Source organism: Cucurbita pepo, chromosome 11, assembly GCF_057944985.1.
Source record: "Cucurbita pepo subsp. pepo isolate OVF chromosome 11, ASM5794498v1, whole genome shotgun sequence".
Classification (NCBI taxonomy): Eukaryota; Viridiplantae; Streptophyta; class Magnoliopsida; order Cucurbitales; family Cucurbitaceae; genus Cucurbita; species Cucurbita pepo.
Window position 1 is genome coordinate 3,803,857 of NC_141808.1, and position 23,870 is coordinate 3,827,726.

General features: G+C 37.0%; 4 protein-coding genes and 1 non-coding gene across 5 annotated transcripts; 3 read left to right on the plus strand and 2 right to left on the minus strand.

Annotated features, from left to right (window-relative positions):
• The first annotated feature begins 389 nt into the window (after nt 1–389).
• TRNAR-UCU (transfer RNA arginine (anticodon UCU)) lies at nt 390–462 on the plus strand. Its single transcript has one exon. It is a non-coding gene; the product is annotated as a tRNA-Arg (tRNA).
• A 962-nt stretch (nt 463–1,424) lies between these two features.
• On the plus strand, nt 1,425–7,166 carry LOC111805976 (glycosyltransferase BC10). Its single transcript, XM_023691288.2, has 11 exons — nt 1,425–1,825; nt 3,305–3,822; nt 4,324–4,422; nt 5,178–5,278; nt 5,361–5,432; nt 5,519–5,609; nt 5,745–5,825; nt 6,226–6,285; nt 6,368–6,490; nt 6,580–6,618; nt 6,715–7,166. Exons 2-11 carry the CDS (start codon nt 3,442–3,444, stop codon nt 6,847–6,849), a joined length of 1,182 nt encoding a protein of 393 aa, XP_023547056.1. The 5' UTR covers nt 1,425–1,825; nt 3,305–3,441; the 3' UTR covers nt 6,850–7,166.
• Nucleotides 7,167–8,945: 1,779 nt separating this feature from the next.
• LOC111806092 (uncharacterized) lies at nt 8,946–9,915 on the plus strand. The gene has a single exon (XM_023691447.2). The coding sequence runs from the start codon at nt 9,060–9,062 to the stop codon at nt 9,561–9,563; it is 504 nt and encodes a 167-aa protein (XP_023547215.2). The 5' UTR covers nt 8,946–9,059; the 3' UTR covers nt 9,564–9,915.
• Nucleotides 9,916–11,322: 1,407 nt separating this feature from the next.
• LOC111805785 (oxysterol-binding protein-related protein 4C) lies at nt 11,323–14,606 on the minus strand. Its single transcript, XM_023691017.2, has 7 exons — nt 14,507–14,606; nt 13,874–14,041; nt 12,616–12,861; nt 12,430–12,526; nt 12,040–12,334; nt 11,861–11,960; nt 11,323–11,779 (listed from the first exon to the last, which is right to left on the minus strand). Exons 1-7 carry the CDS (start codon nt 14,507–14,509, stop codon nt 11,525–11,527), a joined length of 1,164 nt encoding a protein of 387 aa, XP_023546785.2. The 5' UTR covers nt 14,510–14,606; the 3' UTR covers nt 11,323–11,524.
• A 1,829-nt stretch (nt 14,607–16,435) lies between these two features.
• On the minus strand, nt 16,436–23,537 carry LOC111805472 (subtilisin-like protease SBT2.5). The gene is made up of 11 exons (XM_023690577.2): nt 23,268–23,537; nt 22,394–22,608; nt 21,327–21,471; nt 20,829–21,223; nt 20,415–20,510; nt 20,260–20,332; nt 19,524–19,809; nt 18,738–19,063; nt 18,289–18,556; nt 17,672–17,953; nt 16,436–17,226 (listed from the first exon to the last, which is right to left on the minus strand). Exons 2-11 carry the CDS (start codon nt 22,564–22,566, stop codon nt 16,820–16,822), a joined length of 2,451 nt encoding a protein of 816 aa, XP_023546345.1. The 5' UTR covers nt 22,567–22,608; nt 23,268–23,537; the 3' UTR covers nt 16,436–16,819.
• Nucleotides 23,538–23,870: the final 333 nt, after the last annotated feature.

Here is a 23,870-nt window from a genome sequence, read left to right on the forward strand (position 1 = left end):
GTCAAAACCCAGTTTGTTCATTCCTGTTTCGACATCACGGATTAGCAAAGAAAAGAGAAGAGACCTATAGTTTACAAGGTAAGAAAAGTTATTTATAGAATCACAATTGATTTTCGGTAGTTACAGATAAGATTCTATTTCATAAAACTAAATAAGAAACATGTTTACCGAGCTAGATCACTATGGAAACAATACGAGGAGTGTTTGAATTATGTACTTGTGACATGTTCGGGCACATAAAGTGATTGAAGTATTGATGAACTTCATGTCAAACCAATGAAAAGATTTTTATTGCCACTAATAATATGATATTAGGTATAAAATGAAAAGGCAAGAGAAGCCACTAATAATAGAATGAATAATATGTTAAGATATGTTAAATGTCAACAGCGCTTGTGGCCTAATGGATAAGGCGTTTGACTTCTAATCAAACGACTGTGGGTTCGAATCCCACCAGGCGTGTTAAGTTAATAAATATAAGTATCCATAACACCGCATGTTAATAACTCTCATTTTTTTTAAGCTTTTTTAATAATAAAGTTGGACCTTTTAAAAGGCCCGCTATTTTAAAGTCCATGACTTTCAAATGAAGCCCAAAGAATGGAGCCCAATAACTTAGTCACTCCCAAAGTCTGTTCTTATCAATTATCATTAATACAAAGGTACGTTCCTTATTTTAATTCCTAAAATTTCAAACATAATGTTGATATTTTTACCAACTATTTAATAAAATCTTAATATTGAACGTGTATTTCAGGTTAATAGTTAAGAAACTTGAAGATCAATACGAGATGATAACTTTTATTGAGTGTAGAGATGAGTCAAGGCTAATATTGCATTTAAGAACTCTATGGGTGGGTGATTTAGAGTAAATATTTTTATTGAGTGTAGAAACGAGTCAAGATCAGAGACTAGGGACTATACACATAGTTGAAAAGGAGAGTACTTCTATTGAGTGTGAGAACAGGTTCGGATTGACGCACGCGATGCTGTAAACCAGTTTTGAAAGAGGACTAAAGACTACGCAGGTAGATAATAAAAAAATAAATAAAATTAAAATGTTTAAAAAGATAAATTTAAAAATTACCAAATAAATAGAGATAATTGGATATATATATATATATATAGGCTTCATTTTTTCTTTTACTAAAAACAAGTTTATCTTCTTTAAGAAAATGAAAATTGATAAAAACAATCTGGCTGCCGACGGCGGCGACCATGAGGCAACTCGTGGAGATAGAAAGCTAATTCCGCCGCGTTCCGTTCAAATAATCGTTAAAAGTCAACGTAAGAACTCAGCAAACGATTTAGAATAATAAATCACCCACCACTCGCTCATATAGCGCGTGGATTACACGCTCCGACCAACTCTGTCCAATTAGACATAAGAAGAAAGACCCAAAAAACTTTTTAGTCAAAATTTAACGAGAAACGCCGGCCCCGAAATGTTTGTAATTGGAAGGTGTCACAGGCCCTCCAAAACGAGGACTGCGTCCACCACTCTCTCTCTCTGTGTCTCTCTCTCTCTCTCGCAGCACCGTTTTTATAAACACAAGTTTTAGAGAGAGAGTGGAGAAACTAAAATCGAAGGAGCTCGAGATATCAGTTTCTTTCGATTTGTGAACCAAGGAACGCAAAAGGGTCGTCTCGATTTTTCAAATTTGAGCCTTCATTTTCTTTAATCCGACTTAGATTTTGTGGGTTCTTTATGGAATGGTCGTCTTCTTCAACTTAGATCTCGGAATTTACCAATTCTTTAGAGCTGAGGGGTTTTCAGATCTTCGATTCGACGGTCGGATTCCGATCAGTCAGCTCAGTAACTCAGGTAATTTTCTGTCCCCTTTTGAATCCAATCTTCAATTACTTATTTTGGGTCTCTCTGTTCTGCTTCGAGTTAATGGAGGATGAACTCACGGGATTAAGGTTTTGGGGTTTATCGCATTGTATTTGTATTTAGTGGGTATCGACGGAGATTTTGATCGGCTATTTAGATTAGGCCTAATTTTTTAACCTAGAAGGGTCGTTGTTGAATTTAATGGTTTTGACTTTTTGGAGTAGTTTGAGTTCTTTGTCTAATGGTTTAGGACACTGTGAGCTAGTGTTGATTGAAACTCAAATCCAAGGTTTTGTGTCAATATGAAAGAGATGGGAATCATTGGCTAGCTATCTTGTTGTTACTTCATTAAGAAAAAGAAGTGTTGGTAGCATTTTAATGTCTAGAGCCAGCTTTTAGGATAAAGGCGTTTCTCATATCATCCCTTGTGAGAGAATGTCAACATTAAAGCACAATTATGAATGAAGGTTTTGATTTATTGATTACAATGAAGTGTTGATGTTACATGGTTGTTAATGATGCAATTGTTTTTCTAAGTTAGTGATTTCAATTCTTGAAAGTTGACTTGCATTTATATGTTCTTTGAGTTAAGAAAATAAATAGGGTTTTCGTTATCGTCTTTGTTTGTTTTCTTGTCAATATAAGTTTAGGACATGGTTGGGAGTGATTTTTATATGGTTAAAATCACTTTAGTCATGTTCAAAATCACTTTCAAAGATATCATTTACTTTTAACCATTTTTCATGCCATTAAAAATTAATTTGGAATACTTATAGATGTGTTTTGAAGTGATTTTGAACAAGACGTAAGTGATTTTAATGAGTTCAAAATCAATCCTATATATGCCCGGTCTTCGTAAACTATGAAGTAGGAATCCGTGGTTTGCAGCTAAAATTATCAGATCCATTCCAGAAACGTTTGATGGAAACTTTTTCGAACTTTGACAAACAATGTTTTGTCTTCCCGAGCTTGTCGGAAGAAGCCCTTGTAACCTATCACATATATTTTTGGTGTCCACATCGGGTCATATGGTTAAATGCTATTACAGCTCTTCCTGGGAGTGTTTGGTTGGAACAAAGCTGAAAGAATTTCCCAAATGTTTATAATAGTCTTTCTTATATCTGAGATTCTGTTGTTTTTGTAGCCTCTCTTCGAGGTTCTCGCTCTAAAGAGTTTTTTATCGTCTCCTTCGGTGAGCTGGTTTTGTAAATTTCATTCCTTCATGATATGATTGTTTCTTATATGCGTGTGTGTGTTCTAAAGGATTCTTCGAATACTTTCTTTTACCCTCGCCTTTTGTTTTCGTAAGAAACAAGTTATTGTGGTAATACTATTGAGAATAAAAGATACGCCTCGAAAAGAGTTCGGGTCATTTTTTATCATCTAATCGAAGCATGTGTGATTCGAGTTTTGACCATTTCAATGGTTTCTTCAACTCTTAACGGATCAATGTGTGTATTCCATTTGCAGGTTCTTTATCATCACTGAAATTGAAAATTTGATTGGAGGTTTTGAGTCCAAGTCATCACTAGAAAGTATTGGTCATTGCCTTATGGTGAACACAATCGACACCGTTTATATGTGAAGTAGTGATGCATTTGCTCTAGATGAAGACAGGTCAAAAGTGGCAATTAGAAATGGGCGATATGAAAATTCTGCCCGGTCCTCGATCTCGTACCACGAAGAGACCGTTATGGATTATTATCTTGGTTTCTATGGTTAGTGTGTTCCTAATATGTGCCTATATCTATCCACCCAATGGCACAGGTGCCTGTTACATATTTTCTTCTAAGGGCTGCAAGGTTATTACTGACTGGCTCCCACCTGCACCTGCAAGGGAATGTACTGATGCTGAGATCGCATCACGTATTGTTATTAGAGAAATCTTGAACATGCCATTCGTCGCGTTAAAAACTCCTAAAATTGCATTCATGTTCATGACTCCTGGTTCCCTGCCTTTTGAGAAGCTATGGGATAAGTTTTTCCATGTAAGTTTCTGTATTTGCATACTGTTACTTGGTTTCATTATCTTTTCTTAGATTTTCAAGCAATGTTTATATTTCGTCGAAAGTTGACTCGTTTTATGATGAAAAATATGCCTTGCGTTAGTTTCTAATACCTGAACCGGGCATAAGTTAGCAAACAACATAATCAAAGCAATCGAGATTACAGACAACCTAGATAATGTGGGAAAATCTCACGTGTTTCGTTTACTGTTTGATAGCAAGTTGGGTTGAGTTGTTTGAAACTATAATGCCTCTAGTTTTGTTGGATGGTATATGTCGAGATCTCTTGTTCTCGAATGCTCGTGAGGGTTTAGCCTATGATTTCCATTCGTTGTCGCTATAGCCTCTAGGTAATCATGGCTGAGCAATCTGTTGAAGTGAATATCTGAATCTCATATATCAATCTCTAATGTCTAATGATGCTATGCTAGCGAAGCCTATATTATTATGTTTTCAGCTGAAACTACTCCAATCTTGTGTCAGGGCCATGAAGGGAAATTCTCTGTTTATGTCCATGCATCTAAGGAAAAGCCGGTGCACGTTAGCCGTTACTTCGCTGGTCGTGAAACTCATAGCAATGAGGTCGATATTTAACTTTCTCCTTGATTGGTATCCTTATTTGCATGAACTGTTCTTCTTATAGTTACAGTTTTGTTTATCAAAGTAGTCACGGTTTTGAATCACGAACCTCCACAATGATATGGTATTGTCCACTTTGAGTATAGCAGTAGTCACGGTTTTGAATCACGAACCTCCACAATGATATGGTATTGTCCACTTTGAGTATAGCTCTCATGGCTTTGCTTTTGGTTTTCCCAAAAGGCCTCATACTAATGGAGATTTATTCCTTATAAACCCCATGATCATTCCCTTAATTAGCCAATGTGGGACTACCTCCCAACAATCCTCCCCTCGAACAAAGTATACCATAGAGCCTTCCCTGAGGTCTATGGAGCCCTCGAACAACCTCTCCTTAATCGAGGCACGGCTCCTTGGAGCCCTCAAACAAAGTACACCCTTTATACGACACTTGAGTCACTTTTGACTACACCTTCGAGGCTCAAAACTTCTTTGTTCAACTGAGGATTCTATTGACATGACTAAGTTAAAGGCATGGCTCTGATACCATGTTATGAATCACGAACCTCCACAATGGTATGATATTGTCAACTTTGAACACTAGCTCTCATGATTTTGCTTTTGGTTTTCCCGAAAGGCCTCATACCGATGGAGATGTGTTTCTTATAAATTCGCTAATGTGGGACTCTAACTATACTGCTATCAATCACTGATCTAAATACCCTGTAACTGGTTTGGTGAACTTGCTGAATGTTCAGGTCGTTTGGGGTAAAATCTCCATGGTTGATGCAGAGAGACGATTGTTAGCAAATGCTCTCCATGATCCTGATAATCAGCACTTCATTTTACTTTCTGACAGGTGAATCAGTTCGACATCTCCATTCGAACCCATGATTATTTTTTCGAGTTACAATACTGATTTGTTATATCTGGAATCGCAGTTGTGTACCGTTGCATAATTTTGATTATATCTACCAGTATTTGATTAATACAAATGTCAGCTATGTAGATTGGTGAGTAATACCAACTCGGTTGTATTTTTTACACAAATATTGATTTAGAGATATGGATGACACATATATAATTGTTCTTGTTTCAGCTTTAACGATCCTGGTCCGCACGGAAACGGGAGGTATTCGGAGCACATGTTACCCGAAATTGAGATGAAAGACTTCAGAAAGGGTGCTCAGGTATCCCAATAACATCATCACTTTCTGGAATACTTCTAGCTATTTAATGTTTTTCTGAGGCATAGTGCATATCCTTGTAAGTCTGATCTTCTTCTTGTGGCTTCATAATTTCAATATTTGGAATCTTCTATACAGTGGTTCTCGATGAAGCGACAACACGCTTTGATTGTCGTGGCTGACAATCTTTACTATTCAAAATTTCGAGATTATTGCAAGGTAAATTGTACGTTTAGTTCAGTGATTACATATCATTGTTGGGAGCTATGGATTCAGTCCACACCCTTATAAAAAAATGTTTTGTTCTACTCCCCAACCGACGTAGAATCTCACAATCAGATATTGTCATCTTTGGGCTTTCCCTTTCGGGCTTCCCCTCAAGGTTTTTAAAACGCGTCTGCTAGGGAGAGGTTTCCACACCCTTGTAAAGAATGTTTTGTTCTCCTCCCCAACCGATGTGGGATCTCATGATCAAATAGGACAATATCTGTTAGCGGTGGGCTTGGCTGTTACAATAAATATGCATGGAATTTGTATTTTTATGCTCGGAAATCTTTGATTAATAGAACTAGGATAGTGAGATGAGTGTATAGTAATGAGCCTGTCTTGGTCATTTCAGCCAGGTCTGGAGGGGCACAATTGCATTGCAGATGAGCATTACTTGCCCACCTTTTTCCATGTAAGAATATACCTAAATATCATATCTCAGTCTTGTGTATTTTGCGCATATCGAGCTGAATCTCGGGTTTTTCGTTGTCTAGATGACAGATCCCGGAGGCATTGCAAACTGGTCAATTACTCATGTTGATTGGTCTGAAAGAAAGTGGCATCCAAAGTCGTACGGGGCTCAAGATGTTACCTACGAACTTCTACAAAATATCACGGTACGATTCCCAACGCCATCTAATCCGTGCACACATCGATGCCACCTAAACACTTTAGCTATAACGATGTTGGATGTTTCTGTTTGCAGTCAATCGATGTCAGCGTGCACGTTACGAGCGACGAGAGGGTATGCTCATTCCAAACTAATCTCGATTCGTTATATGTTTTTATATGAAATCTACGACGACAAATATTGAAACGTTTTGTATTTGAGGTTATGCAGAAGGAAGTGCAAAGATGGCCATGCTTATGGAACGGTGTACACAGGCCATGTTACTTGTTTGCAAGGAAGTTCTATCCAGAGGCTCTAAATAACCTTCTGAATCTCTTCTCCAACTACACATCAATTTCAGACTAAAAGTTTTGACCTGATATTCTTTGATCGTATCAGTCGTTGCTCGGAACACCGCACCCATCTCTGCTCTTACGACGAAAGCTTAGAACGAAAAACGCCACATCTTGAATAGTAAAACAGAGCAGACATTGTTTGATGACAGTGAAGATATAGGCTAACTGGGTGGAGTTTGGTTCCTTTAAGGTTAGTGAATTGATGTGATTTTGTTTCTTATTTAATCCATTTTGGGGGATTTTGTGGGTCACCACTGTGTACAATATGACAGTATTATAGTAGAAAATAGGCATTATTATTATAGAGTGTAGCACCAACTTGAATCTCATCGTGTCGTTTACCGAACTTTCTTGCCTTATTACACACTTTTAGACCAGTTTTGAAGGTTTTAGAAGGGTCAGGTAGGTACGCAAACCTCCTTTCGTGTTAGGCTTTCGAATCAGAGGACACGACGTTTCTATATGTTCGTGGAAGGAGATGGGTGGGTTACACGCACGTTAGGATTGCCTTAGGAATTTGGTCACTTGTATAATGATTAAGATTGATAGCTAAATTAAAAGTAAAAAGTTTATCACCCTAGACTATCGGTAGCTGATATTGTCTTTTTTTAGCTTTTTTTTTCCTCAGTTTTCCGTCAGTGTTTTTAAAACATGTTTGTTAGGGAAGTTTTCACACCCTTTATTAAGAATACTTCGTTCCCGATTGGGCTTCAAATGGGGGTGGTTGTGAGATCCCACATCGACTAGAGAAGGGAACGAGTGCCAGCGAGGATGTTGGGTTTCGAAGGGGGTGAATTGTGAGATCCCACACTGAGAGAGAAACGAAACATTGTTTATAAGGGTGTGGTCTCGAAGGGGGTGAATTGTGAGATGCCACACTGAGAGGGAAACGAAACATTGTTTATAAGGGTGTGGAAACCTCTCCCTCTACGAAGCTTCTTTAATAGGGCATGGAAACTTATAGGAACTAAATATTATATGGTCGATAAGTTCTTTTGAAAGGTTTAGAGAACTAGATTGTAACGTTGTTCGATAATTTTAAAAATAAAACTATATATTAAAAAAGAGTTATTTTGAGAACAATAATTGTTCATTGAATTCCTAAGCCATAGATAAAATAAATTTAATTTAGAATAAAGACTTACGGTCATTTGCAAACTTGACTTATTATTTATACATTAATATCACATCAAATCAACGTCCCTTCTAAGTCGTATTTAAAATAGTAAGCTTCCTTTTTATTATTATCTCTAAAAAAATAATAATGACTATTAAATAGTAATATATTACTTTATCATTACATGTATATTTAATTTTTTTAATATTATTCTATTAAATTTATATTTCTTAATTTTGTTTAGGCGGTCTTAATTGTTTAAGATTCGGATCAGGATTCGAATCTAGATGGCCCCGACTCTGCATCTTTTGTGACATAGTCATGTTACTCTTTTGCTCATAAGAGCGAAAACTATCCCCACAAACTAACACGAGTCCTTTCAATATGCTTTATCTTCACTCACATGCATTCTAGGGGAGCCGAAGGAAGGTTCCACTCACCTTGTTGCTATAAGTACTGACTTTTTGTTCTTTTAAGCCTTTTTAGGCATTCTATTCTTAGGATCACTCTCATTCAGATGTGGTCTCAATTAATTCATGTACCCCTCCCTTACCCAGTGTCACAAAATGTGAAAACTATACTCATAAACCAACACGAGTTCTTCCAGCATACTTTGTCCTCACTTGCATGACTCCAAAGCATGCGCATGCTTAACTATAAAGTTTTTATGATTGAATCACCCAAAAGAAATTAGTGTTATACCATGTTATACACTACGTTATGAGAAGATATGAAATAATTAAGTTACGTATGAAATGAACGAATATACAACTAGCATCGCAGATACATGTCATGATCTTTGACTATGGGTATCTGATGCATATTATATGTTCACGTGCATCGAGATACTTCACCGCTATAATTGTACGAGCGTTTCTTTTGTTTTAGTTTATTTTTTTAATACGTTACCCCTCGATTACGCCATTAGAAGCAAAACCATTGACTCTTCCAAAATTTCCCACAAAAGTTCCTAAATTTAATTATATGTCTCTATCTATGTCTCCCAAAGTCCACTTCTTTAAGCTTCTTCCATTACTTATACTCTTCTTCCTTATCATCTCCAAAACAAAAGGGGATTCTGAATTTCTAGAAAGGGAACAGATATGGGTGGCTGTATCTCCCGCCGATCATCCTCCGCCGTCGCTGCCGCCGACACAATCCAACTCGTCCACTTGAATGGCCACGTCCAACACTTCCACATCCCCATAACTGCCCGCCAAGTCACTGGAAATTCACCCCGGCCGGCGGAGTACTTCATCAGCACGGCAGCGCAGCTGGTCTCCGTCGCCGTCAGCCCAGCGCTTAACCCCGACGCCATACTTCAGCCGGGCAAGGTCTATTTTTTGCTCCCGTTCTCTACTCTTCATCCCGACGTTTCTCCCTCCGACTTGTCGTCCATAGCCAGAAAGCTCACCGCCGCCGCTAAGTCCGCCCCTCGGCCGACGTGTGTTGCGGTCGGTGGTGGCAATGATTGGAAAACTCCGGCGGCTGCGAAATCACGACAGTGGAAGCCGTTCTTGGACACAATACAAGAGAAGGCGGTGAATAAGAGCGAGTCGGATTTGCAAGATAAACATAATAATAATCGTGTTTGTATATGGGACTAAGAATTTTGAATAAACATGTCTGCTGGGCAGAGGTTTCTACACCTTTATAAAAAATGATTCGTTCTCCCCTAATAGATGTATGATCGCACAATCCACCCTCCTTCGGGGCCCAGCGTCCTCGCTCCTCCCTAATTAATGATGGTAAAGTTACTAAAGCGTTGTCAACTAACCTCTAGTAGCTACACGTTTATTATAACTAGTTCACATGTCTATTTTAGTTGGTTCAAGCACGTGGTCTTTGCCCTCATGTTTATGTTGTTATCAAGTTACTATGATGGGACGTAGATTAGTTAATCCTATTAATATGGCGTTTATGTTCCAAGATAAGTAATGAATAGGCGCGTTCATGGCTCACTCGTGCAACTCTTTAAATAATTGCAGGCTTATAAGTGAAGTCAGTTACCGGGTATTTTTATACTCACTCGTGCTACTCTTTTCTTTTGAGATGGTACCTAAATCTATATGATACGCAATATTATAATAATTGAAAATATGATTTTAAAACTATTTATTTTGTTTGAAAAGCCATAAAATTATTAATGTCTAAGAAAGCGATTGCATGGTTGATTAGACCATTCTAGATACATTTTGACAATTATATCTCAAAGTTTCCATAAGCACGTGCCTTGAAAGCTTCTCCTCTCCTAAACTAATTAATATTGGGTATCATTTGTCAAAATTTAATGGAGAAATAATTTATTATAAGCTTTTTATTATTAATTAAAGAAAAAACATAACGATGATATATATTTGTGAATCAAGATCGGTTTTAAAATCTGATCTTTTAGTCAATTCACGAGAACCCGAAAACCCGAATAGGATTAGAACTAATAAATGCTTTTAGTGTGATACCTAAGTTCTATTGACTTATTTATCACTTAATTAAGGCTTACCCAATTCCATCACTATTCTAAGATTAAAGGTACCCAAATGTTTCTTCATCTATCATTAGTTAAAGGAGTATCAAAAATCAAACCTATTGAATTATTTGAGATTACAATGAATGCGCACATGGACCCACCATGAGGATTCGTATACGTACCCCCTAGGCTTGACTCGTTGGGCTTGTGCGCTCTTGCGTTGCCAGACACTATAGAGGGAAAAGACTCACATGATATCATGGCGAACATAAATATCGTAAAGTACGTGTTTGTACTAATTATAACAAGAAAGTATCTCAATGCACATGAGATATATAAAGGCATGAAATACTCATAAATTTAAATCATGACATATGTTTTAAGATACAAATCGTACTTCTTTTCATTTATGACATAACGTGCATATGAATTACGCATGCATTATTCTTATCACATCTTTTAAGTGTCATGCATCATGCATCATTGATAACATAATATAACTCCATAACATGACATAATCATATCATAACATAATATAACTCCATGATGACTTAAAACGCCTCCACCTAACCACAAAAGAAGAGTCAGAGCTTACCACCCTTTCCTCGAATAAGTGAAAGGGCACCAACCTAAAGACTTCACGAATTTCTTTCCTTTAACAAAAAATAGACATCTTTGCATTGTGCTATGAGGATATGCTCGTGATCGACCCAAGCATAGTCGTCCAACACCTCAACATCGACCGATTCTCCAAGTCGTATACTTGATTAGTGAGTTTTTGCACATCACCCACGTTTAAGTCAACATTTTTTTGTTCCAATCTCACATATGCACTCATATATTTGATGCACCTCCAAACCCTAATTAACAAAGTTCAGTTCTTGAGATATGTATATATATATATAAGTCTATGATAGCTAGCTTCATTATTTAAAGAGAAATCATACAAGGGTTCTTCACATTTTACAATTGGGATTTACTACACTTACCCATCATTCCTTAAGCTTTATTCTTTCCACCATGAAAGCTATATACATATATATATATATATATATATATATATATATATATATATATATGAAGTTTGGACGACCAAAGGTATCAAATTGGGACAACAATGGGGGCAGGTGGGACAGTGGGTTGAATTGGATAGCAATCCCAACCATTTTCTTTGGAGTAAGAGAGCTTGAAATGCTTAGGAACCCAACTCTCCTTTCTTGACTCTCTCTCTTTTGCAAGCTCCCTTTGCCTTTCTTCCACTGCCATCTTTGCTTTCTTTGCTTTCTTCCAATCTTTGCTCAATATCCCTTGGCTCACTTCCCCCCACACCTTCGCTGATTCTGTTGCCCTAACACCCTGATACATAACCATAATCTCGTGTTGATATCTTATCTACTCAGCTATGCTCAAATTGGCTAATGAAAGAAATTTGTTTACCTTAAGGTCAAGAACAATCGGAGTTCTTAAGTTGGAAATCACTTCACTTGCATTGTATATAGTTCTAACGTTCCCATTTTGATACTTCAGTGTAACGGATCTGAGACAACAAAAAAGTTAGCTCAAACAAACGAGTAATAAAACATTATTCGATTATCAAATCAAAGTCGAACTTTTACCTGTCCCATTGGCCATCAATGTCACATAAGTTCTTGATGGACAAAGATTGAGAAAAAATCTTGCCATTGATGGATCGGCTGTTTGATTTGCGACCTAAAAAGCTAAGGCCTTTGTAAGAGATTTCAGCTGCGAGGCCACTTTCTTGGCATTGGATCTTCACTTTGCCACTCCATTCAAACGCCTTTGTTGGAATGAATTTGAACACCAAACTTGGACAGTTCATTACATAAGTTTCCCCATGGTTTAGAAGCTTTAGCTGCCTCTTCCCACATATCTCGGTTTCCACGCTTGTACCTATTTCAAAACGAGAGAAAATAGTAACATCATTACGATAATCTTTTCTTTGTTCGAGACAAAATGGTAAGCAATGGGTGACGTTAAATACGTACCACGGAATTTAGGAGAGAGATTATGACACCATATCATTTCGATGTTATGTTTTTCATCGGTGGCATGAAGGGCAGATACAGGTGGGTAATGTGAAACCTACATTTTAAAGCTAGATCGTTCATAATGTATAGAGACTAAATAGATACAAAACTAAGATCGAAAGATGACACGAGTAAGAAGGGTACCTGTTCGAGTAGGACATTAAGGGTACCCTTGGAAACATGATGGGTCTCCCCAAGAATAGGGTTGTAAGGGAAAGCACCAAAGATGAGAGGGCGAGTAGTGGAAATGCTCCATCCCACAACGGCTGCTAATCTTTCCATAGCACTTCCCCCACGATTGCACTTCTCCAGCATATCCTCACCCCAACAATACACTGATTCCCCAAAACATTGGAGTTGGGATTTTGGAATGTTGAAGTTTGGTGGAGCCTAACAAAAAATATATATATATCAAAATTTAAAATCTACAACTCAGGCTTGTTAGACGAACACGACTCTCCACAATGGTATGATATTGTCCATTTTGAGTATAAGCTCTCATGGTTTTGCTTTGGGCTTCCCCAAAAGGTTTCATACCAATGGAGAGAGTATTCTTTGTTTATAAACCCATGATCATTCCCTAAATTAGCCGATGTGGAACTTACATCATCCAACACCTCCCCTCGAACAAAGTACGCCTCCCCTTAATCGAGGCTTGACTCCTTTGGAGTCTTAGTCATTTTTTACTGCCTTCGAGGAGTCCTGACTTCTTTTCTTTTGGAGTCTTTTGTTCGACATTTGAGGATTTACCAATTTATTAGCACGACTAAGTTTAGGGCATGGCTCTGATACCATGTTAAATGAACACGACTCTCCACAATGGTATGATCATTCCCTAAATTAGCTAATGTGGGACTCACTCGCTCGACTCCTTTCTTTGGAGCCCTCGAACAAAGTACACCTTTTGTTCGATATTTGAGAATTCTATTGTCATGGCTAAGTTTAGGGTATGACTTTGATACAATGTTAGAAATTATGACTCTCCACAATGGTATGATATTGTCCACTTTGAGCATAAGCTCTCGTATCTTTGCTTTGGACTTCCCCAAAATACCTCGTACCAATGTAGATGTATTCCTTTACCTATAAATCCATGATCATTTCCTAAATTAGCTAATGTAGGACTCACTCCGAACCATCCTCAACAAAGAAAATGTATTTACTAGAGTGAGATTTTCACACATTTATAAACAATAGTTCATTCTTTTCTCGATGTGAGGTCTCACAAACCACCCTTTAGAGGTTCACCATTTTCACTAGCATACACTACACATGTATGCGTTTAAAAATCTTAAAGGGAAGTCACGAAGGGAAAGTCCATAAAAGAGGATAATATCGGTTAACGGTAGGCTTGAACGATTACGAAAGGTTGGAATAAATGAAATATTAAAATGAAGAAAACCTTGTATTTGAGTGAAATGAGATCCAATCCTGGGCGTAGATCTTTGATGATGGTCATAGCCTGATGTAGAAAATTTGAAACTCTGTCCGCATCTGATTCCTCCTCTAAAGACATTGGCTTCGCTATTACAATTGGGTTGCGTCTGGTTCCAATGCTCCCTTCCGGATCCTATAATTTCTCACCCCCTTAGAATATTACCTTATTCTATAATAATCTTTTTAAATGCTAACAATTTAACATTTACAATAATAAAATTAAAAAAAAAAATCATATTTTATATATATGATAAACTTACCTAGCATATAGTAATTAAAAGATTTTATTCTAAATTAAAAGAAGAAGAGTCGAAAACTCGGGCAACTTCTTCCGAATTTGAGGAAGGTTTCTCTTATTGACCTAAAAATCTATTATAACGTTTTTATCCAATTGTCGTATTTTCTTTTTTGCAACGCTCGTTAGGAGATGGAGATAATCAGATGATAAACAGTAAAAGTTTCAAAAAAATTCTTGAGTAAGTGAAGAAAAACTCCGAGCTTCCTCCATTTAATCAACTAGAAAGACAGTAAAAGAGAAAGAAAAGGCGAAAGCTAGGAAAGAAAGCCATGAAGTTATAGAAAGAGAGAGAGATATCACCATTTTTTGAGAAGAAAGTTGGAATGAATGAGTGAAAGAAATGAATGAATGAATGAAAGAATTTATAGGGCAAAGGTTAAGAGTTGATGGTCAAAATGCATTGAAGAGTTGGAGTAAGGACAATTTGGAGACATTAAGATATGAATGCTATCTATGATCTAAACAAACCCTTCTTTGTCTTTTCATCCCATTCTTCTTCTCTCTCTTATTTCATCTCTCTCACCTAACACCCACTCTATTAAATATATACACACATTTATATTTATACCTTTATTTACCGCTTAAATAAAACGTCAATTGTTATCTTAAACTTCATTGTTCGATCTAGAGAGGTCCATGGGACTCCAACTTGAAAGGGCGGGAAATTCCTGTTTAAACAAAGAATGAGAGATGAATTAAGTTAAACAGTGTCAAGGATAGAGATTTTAGTCTTTGTCCTCGACCCATCCAAGTTCTTGTCTTGCCTCACTTTTATAAAGATATATATATATATATTCTCAAGAGATGGGGACCAAGATGGAAAAGTCCCGTTGCTCTGTTCCCGCTCCACATGTGAACATCTATAGCTTCGATTCTCCACTTCCATAATTCTTGAACTCGAATATATAAAAGTTTGTTCGGTTTTAGATACAATGAAACCCTAAGAGGATGAGGATGAGGATGAGGATGAGGATGCCTACCATGGTGGGATGGGATGATGAATAAAAGCCAAAAATCCCAATTGATCAAACTTTTATAGTTGGTCAAATATTTATTTAATTTTGTCATGGTTGTATAAAGTATATAAAACATAATTAAAAGATAGAAAAAGTTCCTATGTTGAATCAATAATAAATTACCATATTATCATTCTATGGACACGATGACACTCGAGCAAATGCCACCATCTATCCAAATGTCGCTCTTAAATTACAATATGATTCTCATCGATAGAGAGATAGAAGATGGTCATCTCAAGACAACACGACCCACATGCAATATTGAGAGGACGTGGAAAAACAATCTAATTGGAAGTTAAGTATGTTAAAAAATTTATTCTTCAAATTGTAGGGTGTTTAGCTCTACTAGAAAAACTCAATTAAATATTTCTTTGTTTTGCTTAATACGTTGGCATTCAACCTATGATTAACCTTTTGGCTTGTTTTTGAAAGACTTGCAACGAAACTTAACAGTACAATTAGCAGTTTTGCAAAAAAAAAAAAAAAAAAATGTTTCTTACAAAGTTGTTATCATCAGTAAAGACTGCATCAGGATCGTGATAGGTTTGATCACGAAAGTCCAAAAATGGGGGCAAGAACTTGTTCTTGTTCCGTGAAGAATTCTTCCACTGTTTCATGCTTATTTTGGTAGTAGCAATGAGGTTCCTCGACATTATCCGAATAAGAGCTAGGATTTTCATAAGAATGTGTCATTCTCTTTATTAGAAACAAAAAGAAATATTCGAGTAGTTGAAACTGAAACAAGTAACATAAGCAACAATTGGAGTGGAGAGTAAATGAAAAATGAGATTCCTCATTTCTTTCTCTCATTCAAACCCTACCTGCGAACCAAGCTATTTTGCATGAGAATTGCAATCTAATTATTTAAATTGAAACTATATGAGTCACACCTTTCCTCCTTTGTTTGTTGTGGGTCACGCCTCAATTAGCGGGGTTCACCATTTTAAACAGCTACGTCTAGTATTTACTCGTAAGACATTTCAAAAGTTCAGCTGATCTCCATGTTTAGATACAATTACAAATAATTCAACGAAAGTAATATGAATTAGACCCTATGTGACTCCAAATAGAAAAACTTTAGTGATGATCTTGTACGATGTTCTAAATTGCATACCGATAATTTCTATACCTTGATAGCCTAGGATAACGCTCGCATCCTATAAGAAAAACTTGATTTATATTTATAAGCTTCAAAATGGCCTCTACTACATATCAAAACAGGTGCAAAATCGCCGGTGATTGCATTCAAGGATCTATGTCAAAAGCCACAATGCCATTTTTACATCCCTAATGCTCCTTGAAATATAATGTTTGCAACAAAGCCAACAGAGAATGAGGCATATCTGTAAAGGGATAAGAAACCTCATTATGCAAAATCTAACTGTAATACTAAACAAATTAGTAATCAAAACTTAAGTGGAAGAAATCAGCAGCCTCCCCCCTTGTTCTGAGTTGATCATCTTTACACCCACATACATATTTCAGACAAATTACATCTGACATCCTATTTAGCTTATTCCGACACATACAAAGAATATTACAGCCCCATAAACTTTTACCTTTTCTTCTGAATTATTATTAACCAAAACCCAACTCATCGTTGGTATCCCATGGCTACTACAGGTATTCTAACCTTGTGTCCTCGACTGCCCTTCAATAGAACCTCGCCAAAACTATAGGTTCCGGTCAGTGATCGAGCTGTTAGAGTTACTGAGAATTTTCTCGATGAACCGGATCGTAACGTCATTGCTGGAGGACTTGTTTCTATGGCAACAGCAGGGTCCATTCTTGCAGTAATTGTATAGGTTTCTTCCTCGGCAACATTTGTTACTGTGCGAGTAACAGTCTTAGTTCCCACAAGATGGGCGATGGTAATTGATGGGGTGTTGAGGTTCCAGGGATGGCCCATGGTGAAGTTGCAAGGTGAGTTTGTGAAGTTGTGTATCTCGTGAACATTGATACCCGCTGTCGTGCACAAAAATCCCAAGTAATCTTCATAACCTGAGAATAAACAAGATTCTATATGAGCTGAGCCATTGCATACAGATTCGTAAAACTACTCAAGTACAGTAAATAATTCGACATGGAAACGACTTTTAAGTGCCATCAGCAGAAAAATTCAGAGGAAAAGACATGAAACTTTTTACTCTCATATGGACCTGTTCATTCTCATCATGCTCATTGTTCTTTTGCATCATTTATATCTCAAGAGAGGATAACCCATGAACCAATAATTAGATTATCCCAAGAGAGGATGGATTAAGCTGTCTCCTTTTAGTTCCTTTTTTTTCTTTTTCCCTACTTTTTGGATGAATTGAGTCTCCTTTTAGTGGCTTCGATCCGGTAGAGATCGGTGCTCAAAGTTAACCAACATGATTGATATGATAAGATAAGAAGCAAATGTATGATTCAAACATCAAATTTAGATAGGGGAAGCAAAATGAACCTGCATCAAAGATGAGTCCCGGATCCAGTGCAGCTCTTGGGTTAACATGACCACTCCCATAATCAAAAGGTGTTGCAGATACCAGTTTCATGGCTTCTGTTTCAGAAAACTGTTGCGCTTTAAGAGGTCTTCCTGCTCTGTCCATTGTTGTTGAAGTTGTCATCAAAGCCGATTTGATGGCTGCAGGACTCCAGTTAGGATGCTTCTGTTTTACAAGAGCTGATATACCAGCTATATGCGGTGCTGCCATGCTGGTTCCAGAAATCATAGCGAATCCCTCTCCTGGAAGAATTAAACTGTTAGTATAAAGTATTTAATTTCAAAAATAAAATCAAGAACTCACAAAACTGAAGTTTGGCGCTCCTATAATACTGGAGAAGATGAGTAAGAATTAAAACAGTTTCTACTCTTTTGGAATCCTTTGTTCATAAAAAATGGGGCAAAAATTACAACACACTCTATTAAACGTTTTGACTTTGTTACTCTGCTTTTCTCTGTTTTTATTTATTTAGTTTCGAAGAGATACTTTTCACGTAGTTTTGAACTTTGATATAAGCATGGTGGTTACAATATAAAGGAACATTAATAGTGAGATAAATGGATTTGATAATACTAACCAACATAGTTCGGCTCGTCGGTTCCATTTGGAGACCAAGCAGCCCAAATCAAAGACCCAGGAGCTAGAATATCTGGTTTGAGAAGGTCTGCATCCTGAAAGCTAAAATCTCTAATATTCGGCCCACGAGCGGAAAACAATGCTACCTCAGGAGCTGATTTGTATAATAAAGGCATCAAACCATCCCCAATGCTACCCACAGCATCAAAGCTCTTGACACGACCGGTCCAGTCTCTGGGAGTAGAGGTGTTGTAGTAGTCTATAAGATCCTAAAAGTAAATTCCAGAGTGCGAAATCACCAAATAGTAAGTGGACAATGGTAGAGAAGAAACATGAAAGCACAAGGAAAAATCCAAATTCAAGAGTAGCTCCAGTGTTCTTTACTATGGATATTATGATGTGCAGACCAAATCTAAGTATTTTCGAAGAGCAAGATACATTAAAAATTACCATCGACTTGCTGACATCAGTTATAAGAATTCCAGGAATGCCAACAGGAACAGGGTCAAATTTAGATCCAGGAGAGATGTTTTCAACAGCAAGAACAAAGCCAGCTGCCCCAAGGGCTCTTGCTGTTTGAGAAACCTTCTTGATTGAAGCGGTACCAACAACAAAACTGAATGAATATCCACAAAGAAGAACTTTTCCTTCAACCAAACGTTTGTTTAGAACGTCAGGCCTTTGGCAGTCTGAAGGACTGTACTTCGATACTGAAGAATCTAACAGAACGTCATTAGCTGCGACCAATGTGTATGTCCGATTTAAATGTGTAGCAGCTGCACAAAGCAACGAATTTTTGTCAATTCAAAATATTTCCAACAGAGTTTATCAGTGATTGCACATGAATGAATAATACCACCATTTGTCAATTGAAGGGTCGAGAATAGTGGTAAGAAAACTTTTGGATTCAACCAAGAAACATGAATTCAAAATTTAATGAGGTCATCTATATGAAAGATATTGAACATCCTAAAAATTTCTTAAATGCTAAATATTTTTAGGTTAAGCAACAGTGCTAGGGGTTTAAATTCACTGAACAAACAAGCAAAATAAGTTTTGGGATGTTAACGGGATAGTATCATCACTAATCTGTCACACAAAAACTCTCCCTGATCATAATTTCAATAAAGCAGCAAAACCGTGAGCATGAGCGCCCAATATTGAAAAATTAGCATATGTGAGACAACTACGATTCTTTGGAAAGCTGCAATACCAGGTCAAGTTGATGAAACTTACGTGATAAACCAAGTCCAGCCAAAATTTTTCCATTACCAAGTGTCAGATGGTTTTTGTATCTTCTGTCGTCAATTGCAGCTGCCACAGTTGCTATCCATGGACTATATGACACCAAAGTTTTCGGAAATGGACCTCCATTTCCAGCAGCCTGTGCGACAAATACACCAGCCTTCACAGCTGAAAGAAGGGTCGCATCAAAAGGGTTTAAATATGTGATCTTGGTAGTTGCAGGAGGACTATTTGGCCCCACCGAAAGACTGAGAATATCGACCCCATCATGTACAGCCTGTTCACATGAGTTCATTGTTTTAAATCATCCGAACAGAATTTTACGATTACGGGAAATTATCTCAAATCACATTAATAGAAAAGGAAGAATTTCTTTATTAATAAAAACAGTTGGGGAAGGGGATTGAACCTAGTGTTCATTACACAAACAATTTTCTTTATCAGCTATGTTATCCTATGAAACAAACAAAGAACGAAGGAATGTGACTACAGTAAAAATGTTCACATATTTTAGCAATACTGATGTGAATAGTGCAGATATTCATGTACCAAGCTGTTCATTTCCTGAGGAAGGAGCTGGACAGTGAAATAAGGAGAAATATAAAACAATTTTTTAATAAGCAACAAGTTGACTCCCGGAACACCAAATAAGAAAGCTGCGATTAAAGGTGTAATCTCTTAATTTTATACAGTATCTAAATTTTCAGAAGTAGTTGGATGTACACACCTGATCAATAGCTGCAACTACATCAGCAACAAATCCCCCAAAAATCCTGTAGAGAGCTTTATATACAGCAATTCTATGCATAGAAAATTCAAGTGAAACATTTAGAAGGAGAACGATACAGCTACTTTAAATTGAGCCATTTCTATCTCCCTCACCTAGCACGGGGAGCCATCCCACTTGCTTTACCAAATTCATAGCCATGCATTCTCACAGGGATTCCATTATTTCCAGCAGCAATTGCTGCTGTATGGCTGGTACAGTAAAGCATAAAGTGAATAAAAATATATATCATTCAAGTCCATAATAAAACGAACAAGGCAGATTTCAACTCGTTTCGTGTAAGAGGAGAATCTTTGCAACAGAGCGAAAAAAAAGGGGGAAATGATTAAAAATAAACATTTTAAATAATGCGTCCACGCCAATTCCAAAAATTTCTAGTAGAGTGTTTAGCGCAGGTGAGGCTTTAAGAATATTACTAAATGTAATATGAAAAAACAGAGGCAAATAAATTCACAACAAAAAGAAATTAATAAAAAAAGAACTTTTAAAAAAATGATAGAAGGGCCAACCTTCCATGTCCGTCACCATCCAAAGGAGATTCAAAATGAATAGCTGGATTAAATGCCCCAGCTGCTTTAGCAGCTTCTGCAAAATGTTGGGCTCCAACAATCTTTCCATTACAAAATTCCTTCTTAGTGTCAGGGTCTACTTCACATTTCCCTTTATACTTCAAACACGGCCCAAAAGGTTCGGTATTATATGTTGCAAAACTTGGATGATGTGGATAAATCCCGGAGTCCACAAATCCAATCACAATGTCCTCTCCAGCTCTGTCAAAGCCACCGCCGGTTGGCCATACGCCAGTTGGAAGGCCCAAAAACTCTGGCGTGTGTGTTGTTAGTTTTCTAACCTTCCAGTCCCTCTCTACAGATTTTACAATTGGTGTATGTCTTAGAGTCTCTGCCTACAAATGGAAGGGTTAATTACATGCAAGAAAAATACTTCTATTTTATGGGAAAAGACCAATTACGCTGAGAAGGTAAGAAGATTTCTCAAGTCTAACTAACCTGTTCAGGCGTGATGTCAACAGCAAATCCATTGATGAGATGCTTGTAACTATAGAGCTTCTTGAAGGATCCTCTCTCAAACAACATTCCAAGAAGCATGTCGTGTTTACTTTCGAGATGACGAGCATAGGATGTCACAATTTCACTGCAAGAAACTTCCAAGTGTGAGATGCATAATATTCAACAACATAAAGCTGGTTAAATCTTTCAGAACAGCAAACTCCTTCAAAACTAAAAGGAAACAATTATTGATTTCAAGGATCATAAGAGAATATTTTCATAAGAAATAAAGGTAATCCTATTACAAGAGCACCACTCATATAGAATGGACAATAAATCATTTATAAAATTAAAATGAAGTGTTTTTCTTCACCAACTTGCTACAGATATAATTTTTGCCCTTCCACACCAGACCAACTCCATGTGATCCTAATAATCAAGAGAACTGTTCACATTTTCCAGTGATATAACCCTTAATGTATAATGATGGAGTAAATATGGAATCCTGAAGATTACTTCAATATCGATTATCAACAATAATATTTGAAAATCAAGTAGTGTGTATGTATGTATTTTGTTATCCATTAAAAGAAAGATGTACAATTATTAAATATGAAGAGTGGAGAATGTTTTAATGCAAAGTAAAGTCCAGTTAGAAAAATAAAAAAACTAATTGGGTCAAATTCTCGCTAAACCAAATATCCTAATTTTATTAAATACTTAAGTGTAATACATCTATACACTTAATAGCCTTCTTCAACTTAAAGGGGATCACAAAGACCAGACAAGTCAAAACAAGGGGGGCCAGAGTTTGACAGCTCCCAAAATAATAAACTGAAATCCCTGTTGGAAAATGACGTTTCACAATACAAGAACCCACATGGAAAAGTCACAAAAAGGATAGAAAAAGCTCGAAAATTGCGTCAATTATTTAATGGTAGTAATGATTTTATTGCTGGAAAGCATTAGATGATAAACTTCAACCATGATTATGAACTTCAGTCATGAACATGACAAAGACAAAACATACACAACCACTAACAAATACAGAATTGAATTGTTGAAACCTGGTAGGGTCGATCTTTTCATTAGATTCCATTGCTGTGGCTTCAAACCCATCGAGATCACCTTTGTAACTCACAATAGGTTCTCCTTCAATGGTGACAATGTAAATTTCTGCCTTCCCAACAACAACAAGCACCAAAAACACAAGAACAGTGCACTGGAAATTCACCACCATTGTCTCCAGTGCCAAGAAGGTAACTTCAGAAATCCACCAGATCTGGATTTTAAAAAAAAAAGCTTCAAAATCAACAGTAGAAACAAGAACTTTAAAATGAAAAAAAAAAAAAAAAAAAAAAACGGAGAGAGAATAAAAGAATACTAACAAACACCAAACATCTTTTTCATGGGAAAAAACAAATCAACCGAAAGAAAATAGTAATTCTAAACTTCAAGAAAAAGCAAGTGCGAGAAATTTCAAAAGAACCACTCACTCAGCAACCAAATGTAAATCACAACTTTTGCTCACCAATGAAAAATAAAACACTCCAAGTAGTCACAGTAACAAGTAGAAGGATGCTGAAGAAGAATTAGAATAATACACAGAGAACCCAACCTTCAAAAACCAGAAACAGAGCTCAGAGAAAGACTTCAAACATCAATGGTAACCAATTACCAAACCAATAAGAATCAGAAAAGGAAAATCCAAAAAGAGATCAAAACGGAACAGAAGTTACAGAACATTGATTTCTGAGTTACCTCTGACAGTAAAATCAGAAATTCTAAATCCCGATGGACTCCATCAAAGCAAACCCAATCTAGGAAACACAGCAATAAATAAACAAATTGCAAGCAACCGAAACGAAGTTCATACAATTCGCGGAAAGCTCATTAAAGAAGAAAAAAGGAAGAAGATAAAAAAGTGAAGTAGAAGCATACAGTGGAATGCAATCGGGAAAAGGAAGGGGAGATTCACATAGAGAGCAAAATTGGGACGGGATCAGCAATGAGGGATTGGAAATGGAGGTTGATTGAGAGAAGGTAGAGCTAGGGTTTTGGTGAGTGAAGGAAGAAGAGAAGTGAGCGCAGGTAGGTAGCTACCAGAGAGGAGGAGGAGGAGGAGGAGGAGGAGGAGGAGAGAGGAGGATCATGAAGAGAGTCACAGACTACAAAACCTTTGGACCGATTGGTCAATTAATGCCAAATTTTCTTTTCTTTTTCTTTACCTCTCCTCATTTTCTGAAGAAATACAGAGAGAGATTGGCGCCAAAAGTGTCCCACAATTGTGATGAAATTACGGAATTGTCCTTCAATGGTCATTCCACCATTCACCGTCATTCTGGCAACTGTGTTTTACCTTTACTAGTAGCATATGCGTTGTGCATTTTAAGAAACACTCAATACGTCATTTTACTGGTTGTGGTTAGTAATACAATCACACACGTATAATGATGAGACCTATCTTTTAAAATCGTAGCATGACCTTAGCTTCTTTCCAGTTTGGGGCACGGTTGAATGTGTGGTACTTCCATTCACACGGTC

Excerpts from the sequence above, each read along its gene's own strand:
- LOC111805976 (XM_023691288.2), top strand. The coding sequence starts at position 3,442 with ATGAAGACAGGTCAAAAGTGGCAATTAGAAATGGGCGATATGAAAATT. Across the intron at positions 5,610-5,744 it reads ACTTCAGAAAGGGTGCTCAG|TGGTTCTCGATGAAGCGACA; the intron begins GTATCCCAATAA and ends TCTTCTATACAG. Across the intron at positions 6,286-6,367 it reads ACTTGCCCACCTTTTTCCAT|ATGACAGATCCCGGAGGCAT; the intron begins GTAAGAATATAC and ends TTCGTTGTCTAG.
- LOC111805785 (XM_023691017.2), bottom strand. Across the intron at positions 12,862-13,873 it reads TCATTTCACTCAAATACAAG|GCTCCACCAAACTTCAACAT; the intron begins GTTTTCTTCATT and ends ATTTTTTGTTAG. Across the intron at positions 11,961-12,039 it reads ATTGATGGCCAATGGGACAG|ATCCGTTACACTGAAGTATC; the intron begins GTAAAAGTTCGA and ends TTGTTGTCTCAG.
- LOC111805472 (XM_023690577.2), bottom strand. The coding sequence starts at position 22,566 with ATGGTGGTGAATTTCCAGTGCACTGTTCTTGTGTTTTTGGTGCTTGTT. Across the intron at positions 19,810-20,259 it reads TAGTTGCAGCTATTGATCAG|GCTGTACATGATGGGGTCGA; the intron begins GTGTGTACATCC and ends TCATGTGAACAG. Across the intron at positions 19,064-19,523 it reads GGCTGGACTTGGTTTATCAC|CTGCTACACATTTAAATCGG; the intron begins GTAAGTTTCATC and ends TGCTTTGTGCAG.
- LOC111806092 (XM_023691447.2), top strand. The coding sequence starts at position 9,060 with ATGGGTGGCTGTATCTCCCGCCGATCATCCTCCGCCGTCGCTGCCGCC.